Genomic DNA, 13,591 nt, shown 5'->3' with positions numbered 1-13,591 from the left:
TGTTGAAAGTTCCGTTATATGTTTCGGATTATTAAAAAGAAATGTATTATTCGTCCACACTGGAGCTCTGTGCGATTGGAATTGTTCTTCAAGGGTAATAGTAATCGGGGCGTGGTCTGATCATTTAATGAGGCCAATGTCAGTGGAGAGGGTATGGAGTAGGGAGGAGTGGTCAACTATAAACATGTCTATACGCGAGTACGATAGATGCGCCGGGGATAAAAAGGTAAAGTCCTTTTCTAGGCTATGCTGAGCTCTCCACGCGTTTGTAAGACCTTCTGAGTGTAAGAAAGTGGCTACCCCTCTATCTGTTCTTCGTGTGAAGGACGTAGAATCTAGTGAGGGTTGTTAGACGGAATTGAAATCACCGCAGAGGATCACTTTCCCTTGTTTAAGTTTGTTCACATTGCGCATAAGTTTATGTAGGAAAGATGTAGCTGGTGTGAGTTGGGTGCGTAAAGGTTTACTAGCGTGTATGTAATGTTATTGATGGAGCATACTAGGATAATGTAGCGACCATTTGGGTCAATTTTGGTCTTGATGGGGGTGTAGGCAACAGTGTTCTTGACAGCAATTAGGGTACCTCTCTTTTTCCTGCTAAAATGTGAATGCAGGCTGTTGGGGAACAACCGGTGGTGCACTCTATTGGCGTCTGCTCGTAGTAAGTGGGTTTCCTGTATACACAAAACATCAACATTAGTGGTTAGTGCTTCTTTCCACATATAAGATCTTTTCTGAGGACAGTTGAGACTTTTAACATTGAGGGACATGATCTTAAGACCCATGATGTTGAATGGAAAGTAGCTAACTAGACTTTAGAGAGACAATGAAAACCTTCTATTGATGTATTAAATCAAGGCAATGACCCTACGTACAATTAAGGCTGTGGGGCGGGTGGGGGAGGTAAGGAAGGAGTGGAGGGGGAAGGGAAGAGTAAGGGAAAAGATAAGTAACGGCAACAAATGAGATGGTAACGACCGTCAAAAACCTGGTAGGTAATAAACAGGATGGTAATGATTGTCTAAACTCTGGTGGGGCGGAAGTCTAGTACTAGGGCTGGAAGGAACGGGGAAGGTTGGTAGTTGGTGTCAGAGGGCCTGCACCATATTTTGACTAAGGTGCTGTCAGGATGCCCAAATGAGTCACAATGGAGATTCCCAATATACAGCCAGGTCCATAAATATTGGCACATCGACACAATTCTAACATTTTTGGCTCTATACACCACCACAATGGATTTAAAATGAGACAAACAAGATGTGATTTAACTGCAGACCGTCAGCTTTAATTTGAGGGTATTTACATCCAAATCAGATGAACGGTGTAGGAATTACAACAGTTTACATATGTGCCTCCCACTTGTTAGGGGGCCAAAAGTAATGGGACAACTGGCTTCTCAGCTGTTCCGTGGCCAGGTGTGTGTTATTCCCTCATTATTCCAATTACAATGAGCAGATAAAAGGTCCAGAGTTAATTTCAAGTGTGCTAATTGCATTTGGAATCTGTTGCTGTCAACTCTCAAGATGAGATCCAAAGAGCTGTCACTATCAGTGAAGCAAGCCATCATTAGGCTGAAAAAAAAAAACAAACCCATCAGAGAGATAGCAAAAACATTAGGCATGGCCAAAACAACTGTTTTGAACATTCTTAAAAAGAAGGAACCCACCGGTTAGCTCAGCAACACCAAAAGACCCGGAAGACCACGGAAAACAATTGTGGTGGATGACCGAAGAATTATTTCCCTGGTGAAGAAAACACCCTTCACAACAGTTGGCCAGATCAAGAACACTCTCCAGGAGTTAGGTGTATGTGTGTCAAAGTCAACAATCAAGAGAAGACTTCACCAGAGTGAATACAGAGGGTTTACCACAAGATGTAAACCATTGGTGAGCCTCAAAAACAGGAAGGCCAGATTAGAGTTTGCCAAACTATATCTAAAAAAGCCCTCACAGTTCTGGAACAACATCCTATGGACAGATGAGACCAAGATCAACTTGTACCAGAGTGATGGGAAGAGAAGAGTATGGAGAAGTAAAGGAACTGTTCATGATTCTAAGCATACCACCTCATCAGTGAAGAATGGTGGCGGTAGTGTCATGGCGTGGGCATGTATGGCTGCCAATGGAACTGGTTCTCTTGTATTTATTGATGATGTGACTGCTGACAAAAGCAGCAGGATGAATTCTGAAGTGTTTCGGCCAGTATTATCTTCTCACATTCAGCCAAATGCTTCAGAACTCATTGGATGGCGCTTCACAGTGCAGATGGACAATGACCCAAAGCATACTGTAAAAGCAACCAAAGAGTTTTTTTAAGGGGAAGAAATGGAATGTTATGCAATGGCCAAGTCAATCACCTGACCTGAATCCGATTGAGCATGCATTTCACTTGCTGAAGACAAAACTGAAGGGAAAATGCCCCAAGAACAAGCAGGAACTGAAGACAGTTGCAGTAGAGGCCTGGCAGAGCATTACCAGGGATGAAACCCAGCATCTGGTGATGTCTATGCATTTCAGACTTCAGGCTGTAATTGACTGCAAAGGATTTGCAACCAAGCATTAAAAAGTGAAAGTTTGATTTATGATTATTATTCTGTCCCATTACTTTTGGTCCCTTAACAAGTGGGAGGCACATATGCAAACTGTTGTAATTCCTACACCATTCAGCTGATTTGGATGTAAATACCCTCAAATTAAAGCTGACGGCCTGTAGTTAAAGCACATCTTTTATTTCAAATCCATTGTGGTGGTGTATAGGGTCAAAAATGTTTGAATTGTGTCGATGTCCCAATATTTATGGACCTGACTGTAGGTAGAAGGAAGCAGTATAACGCAACTCCAAAGGTTACGGTTTTGGAGTATCATCCATAGGAGACAGTTCCAGGGCGTCAGTCCCTTGATGTGAACGGGGTTGAGGGAGCCATTGAGTTGGAATTAGCTTCCATGTTTCCTGGCGACAGTGGAATCTGCCATAATTGGAGAAGTTGTTTCCCATCCTTAAGCGTTTTGATGGCATGGGTCTGTCCATTCCTGCGGATGAGAATTTTCAAGGGGTACCCCCACTTATAGGTGACATCTTGATCTCGAAGAGTTGTCGTGATTGGCAGCAATGCTCTGCGCCTGGGGAGGGTGACCATAGATAGGTCAGTTAAAGGTTAACTTTTTGATAGGGAACTGGAAGTGGGATCTTCCCTCTTGCCGCAGCCATGAGTGCCTCCTTGGTGTGGAAGAAATGAATGTGCGCGAGGGTGTCGTGCGGGATATTAGGGCCTAGGTGCGGAGGTTTAGGGATTGTGTGGGCCCTATCAATAATCATATCCGCGGCTGGGATCTGTGGTAGAAGCGCTCTCATTAGGCCTTTTAGGTATGCTTGTAGTTCCTGGGGAGCAACGTCTTCAGGAATACCCATAAATTTCACATTATCGCGCCTGAAGCGATCCTCCAGGTCCGCCATCTTTAGCTTAATGGCTTCGAGCTCATCAGCCATATTGTTGTGGGCATCAATAATCGCATTTTGGGAGGATGCAAAATCGTCCATTTTTGTTTTTATGTGATGGAGTTTATCCTCATTTGTCTGCAATCTGGCAGAAAGAGGGTTAATAAGTCCCGCAATGTCCGCCTGAAGGGAGGATTTTAGAGCTAATAACATGGCTTTGAGGGAATCATCTGTAACAGGCTTGTCAGAGGTAGGAAGGGATTGGAATGGGTCCAGGGGCGCTGTGCTGTGTGATATATATGTGTACTCACAGAGCTGCGGTTGGCCTCTGATGTAGTCATCTGAGGATGAGGGCTTCCGAGTGGATGGTCCTGCTGCGCAGGAGGTCGGATGCCATTTTGGATCCCAGGAGGAGTGTGTACCGGAGCTCTGGCCTCTTCTGGTGTCGGTGGAAGCGACGGAGGCGATATGTTCAGCAGGTTAGTGCTGGTAGATACGTCCGGTGGAGACGGTGAGCAGGCGACATGGCGCTAATAGGGGATATTAGCAGGGCCTTATCTGTGTTGTTGGCGCCATCTTCCCCTGTCGAAGTAGGTTTCCAAGTTGCCATCCTGCAATTTCGGTAGAGGCTTTTTGGTCTTCCCCATTGTGTTGGAAGAAGGATTAGCCAATTGAGACGGGCAGACGAGATTTCAGTTGCTCAGGTGCAGGAGCTCTTTCCTCAAGCGGCCATCATGCTCAGCAGCCTAGCCACGTCCCCTCTAATTCTATTTAAAGTGGAATAGGAATATTGGACATATCATCTGGTCGGTGCTTCTTCCAAGTTGTCCTCCAGTTAGTCTCTGGTCCTGTCACAGTTCTTACAAAAGACACCCCATTACTAAAACCAACGAGACAGTAAACGTAATGAGACAGGGGTGCCCATTTTACTCTATCTGGAATGCTTCTGTAAGGGTCCTGTTAACCAGAATTACATAGAAAATATAACTGCAGATATCTGGTATGCCAAATTTTAGCAAGGCAAATTTTTAAAGCCAATTAGTCCCATCAAAACCTTTTTCTGCGTTAATATTTAGAACTAATGGAGTGTTTTGGTGGATACCATATTATATCAGGTGAATTAAGTAGTGAGTACCATCTTTCCCCTCCCTCCCTGGAATAAACCCACTCAATCATTGTTGGTAACAATGGTTGTAACCTTTGGGCACACGTTTTTGAGAATACTTTTAAAACGAAAGCTTTGCTTTTCTTCATCAATTCATCTCTCGTTGGAACTGAATCAGTGGCAGCCCAGAGGAAGAAATAACACTTTTTGTAATCAATTCTTTGTGCTTGTTGGGCGCAGTGAGCGCGGCTGCATTTACCTTGTGCCAACTGCAGGCAAGTGATGCTAAGTCAAAGCTGATGGTAGAACATTTGTACCATAGAAGTGCTTTACAGAGTACACTTTACTTTTACTGACTACATATCAATAAAAGAATGTGATCGCGCTTTTTGCACTAATAAAATTGTGGAGGGGAGTTGGCGAGAATGGCACTTTATTAAAAGGTTGTACATTTGTGTTGCTAATTTAGGCCTTTTTTACCCTTTCTTTTTGATAATGAGGTTGATAGTATGCACAGCTTGGCCACGCTCACTTCTGCGCAGTTTTAGATGTCACTATTTAAGGCTCTTTTCATTCTGCATCTTTTGTGTCCGAACATCCATTGAATGGACTTTTTTTAATGGAAATCTCTGCACAGAATAGCACCGTCTGCTGCACTATTCCATGTGGCTAAAAATCAGAAACCCTGTCAGATGCCAAAGGACACTCTGTCGGTATCCATCAGTGTAATGGGGACCTCTGAGTCCGTTTATTGGATGCGCCGAGATCTTTCCCAGTGCATACGGCAAATTAACATAAACGATGTGGTGTGAAACGAGCTTAAACAGGGGTTTTGGCAACCCCCTTCCCTCCTGGGCAGACCTGCAAAGGGAGGCATACGTACCTGTTTTCCAACACTGTCTCCTGCAGCCTCCGATACTCCACTCGGGTCCCAGGATGTTAACTTCCAGTTTGACACTGCTGCCGCCAGTCGCTGGCCGCAGCGGTGACCTGCTCCCCTTGTGTCACATGACCTTTTGTCATGACTCAAAGAGGATAAGGTTACTAACTAGAGATGAGCAAGTTTTAGAAAATTTGATTCAGCTGCTTTGCCGAATTTAGCCCAAAAAATTTGCTTCGTAACGAATTACTTCGTCACAAAGTAAATTTTTTTGCAAGTAGCAGCGATAGCGCCGCTCCCCATCATTGTACCCCTCAGATGCCGCGTTCATATATGATTGCAGCATCTGAGTATAAAACAGTGTAAAATTAACATTAAAAAAATGAAATCAAACTTACCGCCATCTTGCTTGAAGATCTGGCTCCCTGAGATGATGTCACCATGCACGGGATTTTGTTCGAGATCTTCTTTCAAGATGGCAGCGGCCGGCCTGTCGCGAGCAAACAGAGGAGGTAAGGCTACTTTCACATTTGCGTTCAGAGCGGATCCGTCTGAGACGGATCCGCTCATATAATGCAGACGATGGATCCGTTCAGAACGGATCCGTCTGCATTATATTGTTAAAAAAATTCTAAGTGTGAAAGTAGCCGCAGACGGATCCGTCCAGACTTTACATTGAAAGTCAATGGGGGACGGATCCGTTTGAAAATTGAGCCATATTGTGTCAACTTCAAACGGATCCGTCCCCATTGACCTACATTGTAAGTCTGGACGGATCCGTTTGCCTCCGCACGGCCAGGCGGACACCCGAACACTGCAAGCAGCGTTCAGGTGTCCGCCTGCTGAGCGAAGCGGAGGCCAAACGCTGCCAGACTGAGGCATTCTGAGCGGATCCGCATCCACTCAGAATGCATTAGGGCTGGACGGCTCAGTTCGGGGCCGCTTGTGAGAGCCTTCAAACAGGACTCACAAGCGGAGCCCCGAACGCAAATGTGAAAGTAGCCTTAATATGTTTTTTTTAGACTATTTCAGGTTAAACCGATTCGCTAACACGAAGCACGAGGAAATTCGGCTTCGAGACGGATCGAATTTATCCTGAAATTCGGATCGAATTCCACTTCAGTGGATTTAATTTGCTCATCTCTAAAGGTAACCTCTGCGGCCAACGATTGGCTGCACTGACGTAAAACCAAAAGTTTACATGCCTGGGCGTATTTGCTGGGAGCCAGTGTCGGGAAGCAGGTAAGTGTGCCTCCCTTTGCAGGTCTGCCACCCCTCTTCCCTTCCCACTCCGAAATATGCACAACCCCTTTGAGGGTCCTTTTACATGGACTGAAGATCATGCAGATTATTAGGGATATAAACTCTCGTTCCTGATAATTGGCCTGTGTAAAAAGTGTTAACGATTACTCGATGAGCGGTTGTTCATCGGAAGATTGTGTCGTTTTGCCGGCACCAAAAATCATTGTTCCTATGCAGCACATGTACTGTCTAAGCAACGATCTGCTGTGCAGGAACTGTGATTTTCAATGGGACAAGTGGTCGTTGTATTGATCTCTGGTCCCCATGCAGCGGAGGTGACTGCTGCATGTAAATGTGGCCCTCATCTCCGCTGATGATCAGGCAATTATCAGAAGTCTTCTTTATTTCCAATAATCTGCTTGAACATCCGTCCATGTAAAACGACCCTTAGTTGTACAAATCCTGAGAAATTCAGGTGCATCCTGCAGTGGTCTCTATACCATCCAATACAACTGCATGAATAACTCAACACTGGAAGAACTGATCTGTAGTCATCTCTACTTTCTCTCTAGAATGGAAAGTCGTATGAGGAGTTGAAAATGGAGCTGGGTGACTCCACTGCCATACAGAGAATTACACGGGTATGCCTACTGACCTTGCTTCAGGAAGGAAATGCTGTGATTTATGCTATATGCCATTACCTTTATACAAAATGCACATTATATCCAGTATTACCAACATGAACCTTCTTTACTGCAGTAAGCTTTGCATTTCTTAGTCTATTACTGTAAATGGTTTCTTGCAGGACATCAATGGCATGGCCGTATCTCCCAATACTCCCAGCCCAAGCGCTAACTTCCAATGCTTCCCACTTGAGGCCTTAAAAGGAAAGCAGAAGCATGAGCTGCCAGAGGAGGTAGATCCCACCAGGAAAGAGGTGAGAGGATTGGTAGACGGAGCAAAACCATGACAAAGTGGACACAGTATGTACGGGTACTAACCATAATGAAGATCTGTCAGTTATTCAGCTCTGCTACGTCTGTAGCCAGAAATATTTTACTGAACCACTGAGAACTTAAAGGGGTTGTCCGAGTTATGAAAAAATATATAGCACTGTAAATCTGATGGGCAGCAATATATAAGGCTACTTTCACACTTGCGTTGGGGCTCCGCTTGTGAGTTCCGTTTGAAGGCTCTCACAAGCGGCCCCGAACGGCCCCAATGCATTCTGAGTGGATGCGGATCCGCTCAGAATTCATCAGTATAGCTCCACTTGGCCTCCGTCCCGCTCAGCAGGCGGACACCCGAACGCAGCTTGCAGTATTCGGGTGTCCGCTGGCCGTGCGGAGCCAAACGGATCCGTCCAGACTTACAATGTAAGTCAATGGGGACGGATCCGTTTGAAGGTGACACAATATGGTGCAATTTCAAACAGATCCGTCCCCCATTGACTTTCAATGTAAAGTCTGGACGGATCCGTCTGACTAACAATTAGACTTAGAATTTTTTCGCAAATATAATGCAGACGGATCCGTTCTGAACGGATCCCATCATTTGCATTATAGGAGCGGATCCGTCTGTGCAGACACCAGACGGATCCACTCCGAACGCAAGTGTGAAAGTAGCCTAACTGAGGCTACTTTCACATTGGCGGTTTTGCTGGATCCGGCAGGGTCCAGCAAAAACGCTTCCGTTACTGATAATACAACCATCTGCATCTGTTATGAACGGATCCGGTTGTATTAGCTTTAACATATCTTTAACATTGCCAAGATGGATATGTCATTAACTCCAACAGAAAGCAAAATACAACATGTTGCGGTTTGCTCTCCGGTCTGGGAACGCAACTACACAGAACGGAATGCATTTTGGAGCCTTCTGTTCTGCTCAGTTACGTTTGGTCCCCATAGACAATGAACGGGGACAAAACGGAAGCATTTTTTTCCGGTATTGAGCCCCTATGACGGAACTCAATACCGGAAAAATTAAACGCTAGTGTGAAAGTACCCTTAAGCTAAGCAAGTTTTAGGCAAAAAATTTTTATATTTCCTCATTTCCCTGGTTCTCTTCTGGTCCTTTGTTTACCTGCAATAACAACAATCTTTGCCCCTCCCCCTGCTCTGCAAAGGGAGTGAATACAAGTGCTGCCCTGAGTGACATGCCTGGGAGACTCAGCAGCATGTTGTATGTGTAGAACTACAAGTCCCAGCTGTACAATGACACTGCCGATACACACAGGATCTTTTCCCTACCTGTTCTTGTGCAATGCTCTGCAGAACACCTTTTGTCTATCACCTACTGTGCCCAGCATTTGTCTCCTCACTGCCTGCAGCTACTCAGTAAAGCCTTCAGCCCTGAGTCTGTGCAGCTGAAGGGGTTAAGAATCCAGGGAGAGAGCAGACAGCAGCAGATGGCAGTGCAGGGGGCGTGACAGATCTGCTCTCTCAGGCTTGTGCAGGAAACATCATCGGGGGGAGAGAAGCTGACATCACAGGTCATGCGACCCTCACAGGGCTCCAGATGCGACCAAAACGGTCGCCAATGCGCCTTAAAATTTGCAGATGGCGACAAGACTTTTTAGTCTTGTCGCCATTTGCGACTGTACCGCCGCGATCCTGCGCAGCCTATGTTCTCTTCAGTAGCACAGCACAGTCAGTGGAGAAGGAAGGAGTCCCTCCCTCTCCACTGTGACGCGGCAGCCACTACCACCAATGGGCAGATAGCAGGGAGGAGGAGGGGAGGAGCTGTCGCCACTGCGCAACCAATGAATGCAAAACATAAGTATAGGCAGCGGTATCACAGACCCGGCACCCGGCCTCAATAACAGGGCATGCGATCTGCGGTAATTAACCCCTCAGGTGCCACAGATCGCATGCCCTGTTATTGAGGCCGGGTGCCGGGTCTGTTATACCGCTGCCGACAGGAGTTAAAGAGGACCTTTCGTGGGTCCAAAGAATATTAACTTATTAGTAGTAGGCTACATAGAGCGGCGCCCAGGGATCTAAGTGCACTTACTATTAGTCCTGGGCGCTGCTCAGTTCACCCGCTGTGGCCCCCGGTAATTTCAACATTCAGAGCAAGGAGGAGGAGACGTCAGTGTCTGTCCTTCCCCCTGACAGCAGCGCTGACCAATCACAGCGCAGAGAGAGGGAGTTGTTTTTTTCTCCCTCTCTCTGCGCTGTGATTGGTCAGCGCTGCTGTCAGGGGGAAGGACAGACACTGGCGTCTCCTCCTCCTTGCTCTGAATGTTGAAATTACCGGGGGCCACAGTGGGTGAACTGAGCGGCACCCAGGACTAATAGTAAGTGCACTTAGATAAAAAGTTAAACAAAAAAAACACCAAAATACTAAAAGTTTAAATGGCCCCCTTCCCAGTTTTACATATAAAATTTACAAACAATAAAGAATTAACATATTACATATGGCCACGTCCCAAAAAGTGTGAGCTATTAAAATATAAAAAAATATTTCCGCTCGGTGAAGGCCGTAACAGAAAAAAAAAACTCTAAACCACGCAATTCGCCATTTTTTGTCACCTTGTCCCCCAGAAGATGTCCCTGGATGTGAGAGCTATGTGGTTTTCTCCTATATGTAGTGCTGGCTCACTACTGTGACCTGCGTCTCATCTTCTCAAAGTCCTTTTTTTTTTATTATATGCATTTTAAATTTGGCGACAAAAAAATTTAATTTGGCTCCTAAATTTTTTAGTTTAGGAGCCAATGGCTCCTGGTCATTTTTTTTTTTTGTCTGGAGCACTGCCTCAGTGAACTCTGAGAAAGCAGCAACTGCAGATAAAGTAAATGAATTGTAAAGGCCTTACATTTGCCTAGTTAGAAACATACAAAGAACAAAAAAATACCTCAGACAACCCCTTTAATATAATGATGATTAAAGGGGTACTACAAACGTGTTCATGGAGCTATGCTTGATTTTAGAAGCTGATCCAATTTCCCCTTCCTCTATTCTTTTTTGTCTATGGCTTGGATCTCCTACCTCAGCTAGATCTCCATCGAGGTGATCCCTCACTGGCGTGCCTGAGACGGTTTTACTTACTATGCTTTATGATGAATAATTTTCTATTAATATAATACCTTATTTCTGCTTCTATCATAGACCTATCTCTCTGACCGGGATTTTATTGCTGCTTTTGGGATGACCAGGGGAGAATTTTCTGCATTGCCTTCATGGAAACAATTGAATATAAAAAAGCAGCTTGGACTGTTCTAAGCTTCGCTCCACACCGCACAAGCCTGACGTCCTGGGAATTACCAAAGATCATCTTAATGCTTTAAAGCACAAGACATACAGAGGAAGACTCTGCTGTCAGATTGATGCAAGATTATATCATGAGACTGCACTCACTATTTACTTCCTTTGAGCATTAGCCACATTAGAGATGACATTATAGCGTAATGTGCAAGTCTTCAGATGCTATCAACTGGGCTTAGACAGTGAGCTCCTCTCCTATTCCCAGCATGCTTTGCTCTGGGGGTATTACTTGTGTGTCAAAAGTCCAGTAAAGGCATTCCCTTCTGCCTTATCATACATAATATACATGGATTAAAGGGGATCTCGCCAGGTTTAGAGGAACTGAGGATGGCATAAACTAGCGGCAGAGGCCGTGATTCCATGAATGTAATACTTACTGGGTTTGTTGCCAAAAATGCTGTTTATGCGCTGCAGTCCTCTCAATGATGAGCGTGTGTAGTTCTCCACCCGTCTCCCCAATGATGATGGACAGCTTTCTGCCTATGCACAGTACAAGGAGAAAGTTGTAGATCAGAGACGGGTGGAGGGGAGTTGCACCTCATAAATACCGAGGACTGCATGGCGCACACTCCCCATTGAGAGGACTCAAGACCAACAGCAGATAAAGAGGGAGATTTCTCATCTCTCTACAACAGTTTTCTGGCAAAAATAAATTTGGAAATACCAAATTTGCAACTTTTTAAATGCCATTGTGACTTTTGTCCCAAGTGGCAATTCTGTGCTGCCATTGCCTTTTTGAAGAGCGGTCATGGCCATTGGAGCCAACACATTTATCTTCTTTTAAGCTTCCGTAGATTTCAGATTAGGTGCACAGGCTTCTGGAGGATGCGTCTAATAAATGATGAGCGTGTTAATATTGTATTAACCCTGTTGCCCCATGAAAACGAGTACTTTGAACTAATACCCATCCTATGTGAAATTCTATACTTACCTTGGCAAAATCCAAGTGGCATAAAGGACCTTCTGTTGACTCTCCCACATGCCGATATAGTTGACATTTGTTTTTAAGATTTTTTTTATGTGTTGTGAGGAATATACAATTGACTTTTTGCCCCACGGGCTATTTTTTATTGAAATTTTTTATAATTTTCTTTCTTTCTTAGTTTTATCTCTACTGTGCTGTAGTTTTTATAGCTTAACTTATGTGCTTTTCATATTAGACTCAATAAATTAGCAAATCTCTACTATTCTCTATTTCTGCATAAAACTAGATGTAGAGTGCCCGTCTGTACAATATTAACTTGTTCTTCTACATACTGATTGGGTGAATCAGACAGACTTTGAGCACCTTGTACATGACAGCGGTAGGGTGAGCCACCATTTATGACGTTATGCTCTTCGTCATAAATTAGGCACATCTTCTGATAGCGGAGGGGAGATCATAGACCGGCGTAAAATGGCGGTCTATGATAAATCTCCCCCAAAGTGTACACCAACAAACCCAGTGATACCCCCATGGAATCAGGGTCTCTGTCATTAGATTCAGAGTATAAACCTGGTGACTGATTCCTTTGAGGTACTGTCGTGGTGATTTAATGTGTTTATTTTTATTTATTTTTAAGGTGCCATGATTAGTAAAGCCTATTTACCAATTATTTCAGTTGGTAAAACTTTATGACAATATTTGCAATAAAATTCTGACTGTATGCAAGAAAATCCAGTATTTGAGAACCATTATTTTGCTATAGAGGGAGTGAACTCATTTTTATTATTAAAGGGGTTATTCCCACAAATTTTAAACTCTTTTTTTCACTTGGATATCTTCCCTTTCTGTCATGGCTGTGAAGTCGATAAGCCAAAGCTCTGACTCCTGCATTTTATCTTACTATGCCTCTGATTTCTTTATAAATGGGCAATAATTTAATAACAAATTTCCTGTAGTGAAATGGTGACATTGGGCTTTTCTTACTGTCATGTAAGTAATCAGGCTACTTTGATGGAACTTAAAGGGAATCTGTCATCTTGAATATGTACAGTAATAGATGCGGTGTACTACAGATAAGGAGTCCAGATCACTATTTTTTTCCTACTATCCCCCGGCTGTCAGCACTCAGAGCTGCACTGAAATACACAGTCCAGACTGCGGTGCTGTTCTAACATAATGGAGAGGACTCATGTGCAGAAGCTCAGCAGTCCTGACAATGTATTTTGGAAATTCAGAGAATAACGTGCAAGTATAATAGGCATTAAATAAACATGTAAAACGTGTAGCTGCTATATTCAGTGCTCACTATAAAAGGTTTGCCAGGGAATAAATAACTTTTCACAGGTGCCACAGCCTGCCTCCACTAGGCATTCATACCTGCTACTCGTAGCTCTTGTCCACCATGCTTAGCTCCCTGTGTCCATCTTCTGGTCCGCAGCTTGTTTACTTTGTCTCCGGCACAACCCTGATCATCCCACTTACTGTAGCCATTGCCAAGAGACACATCGGTACTGAAGCCAGTTATTGGCTGCAGCAGAGCAGATGTATAGGGCTCTGCCAGAGGCAAAGTAAACAAGCTGCGGACCAGTAGATGGACACAGTGGAACCAGCATGCAGGACCACAGCAAACACCTTTTAGTACTGTCTTTCTGTTCTGTCTAGCAGTTCTGAGATAATTGCAGGCATGCCCAGTAATACATTTTCTCTTCCTGTCTTCACTACTGAGCAGGTGCAT

At 44.4% G+C, this 13,591-nt stretch overlaps 1 protein-coding gene across 2 annotated transcripts in view; it reads left to right on the top strand.

Moving 5' to 3' along the window:
- AVIL (advillin) overlaps positions 1-12,755 on the top strand; it is an 80,869-nt gene extending 68,114 nt beyond the window's left edge. For both annotated transcript variants that reach the window (XM_044284732.1, XM_044284733.1), the window contains exons 18-20: positions 7,235-7,303; positions 7,468-7,599; positions 10,776-12,755. In XM_044284732.1, coding sequence (XP_044140667.1) covers positions 7,235-7,303; positions 7,468-7,599; positions 10,776-10,889 — 315 coding nt within the window. In that variant the 3' untranslated portion in view covers positions 10,890-12,755. The remainder of the gene's footprint in view (positions 1-7,234; positions 7,304-7,467; positions 7,600-10,775) is intronic.
- The last annotated feature ends 836 nt before the right edge of the window (positions 12,756-13,591 follow it).

Source organism: Bufo gargarizans, chromosome 3 (genome assembly GCF_014858855.1).
Source record: "Bufo gargarizans isolate SCDJY-AF-19 chromosome 3, ASM1485885v1, whole genome shotgun sequence".
NCBI classification, from domain to species: Eukaryota; Metazoa; Chordata; class Amphibia; order Anura; family Bufonidae; genus Bufo; species Bufo gargarizans.
This window is presented reverse-complemented; position numbering and strand designations above follow the sequence as displayed.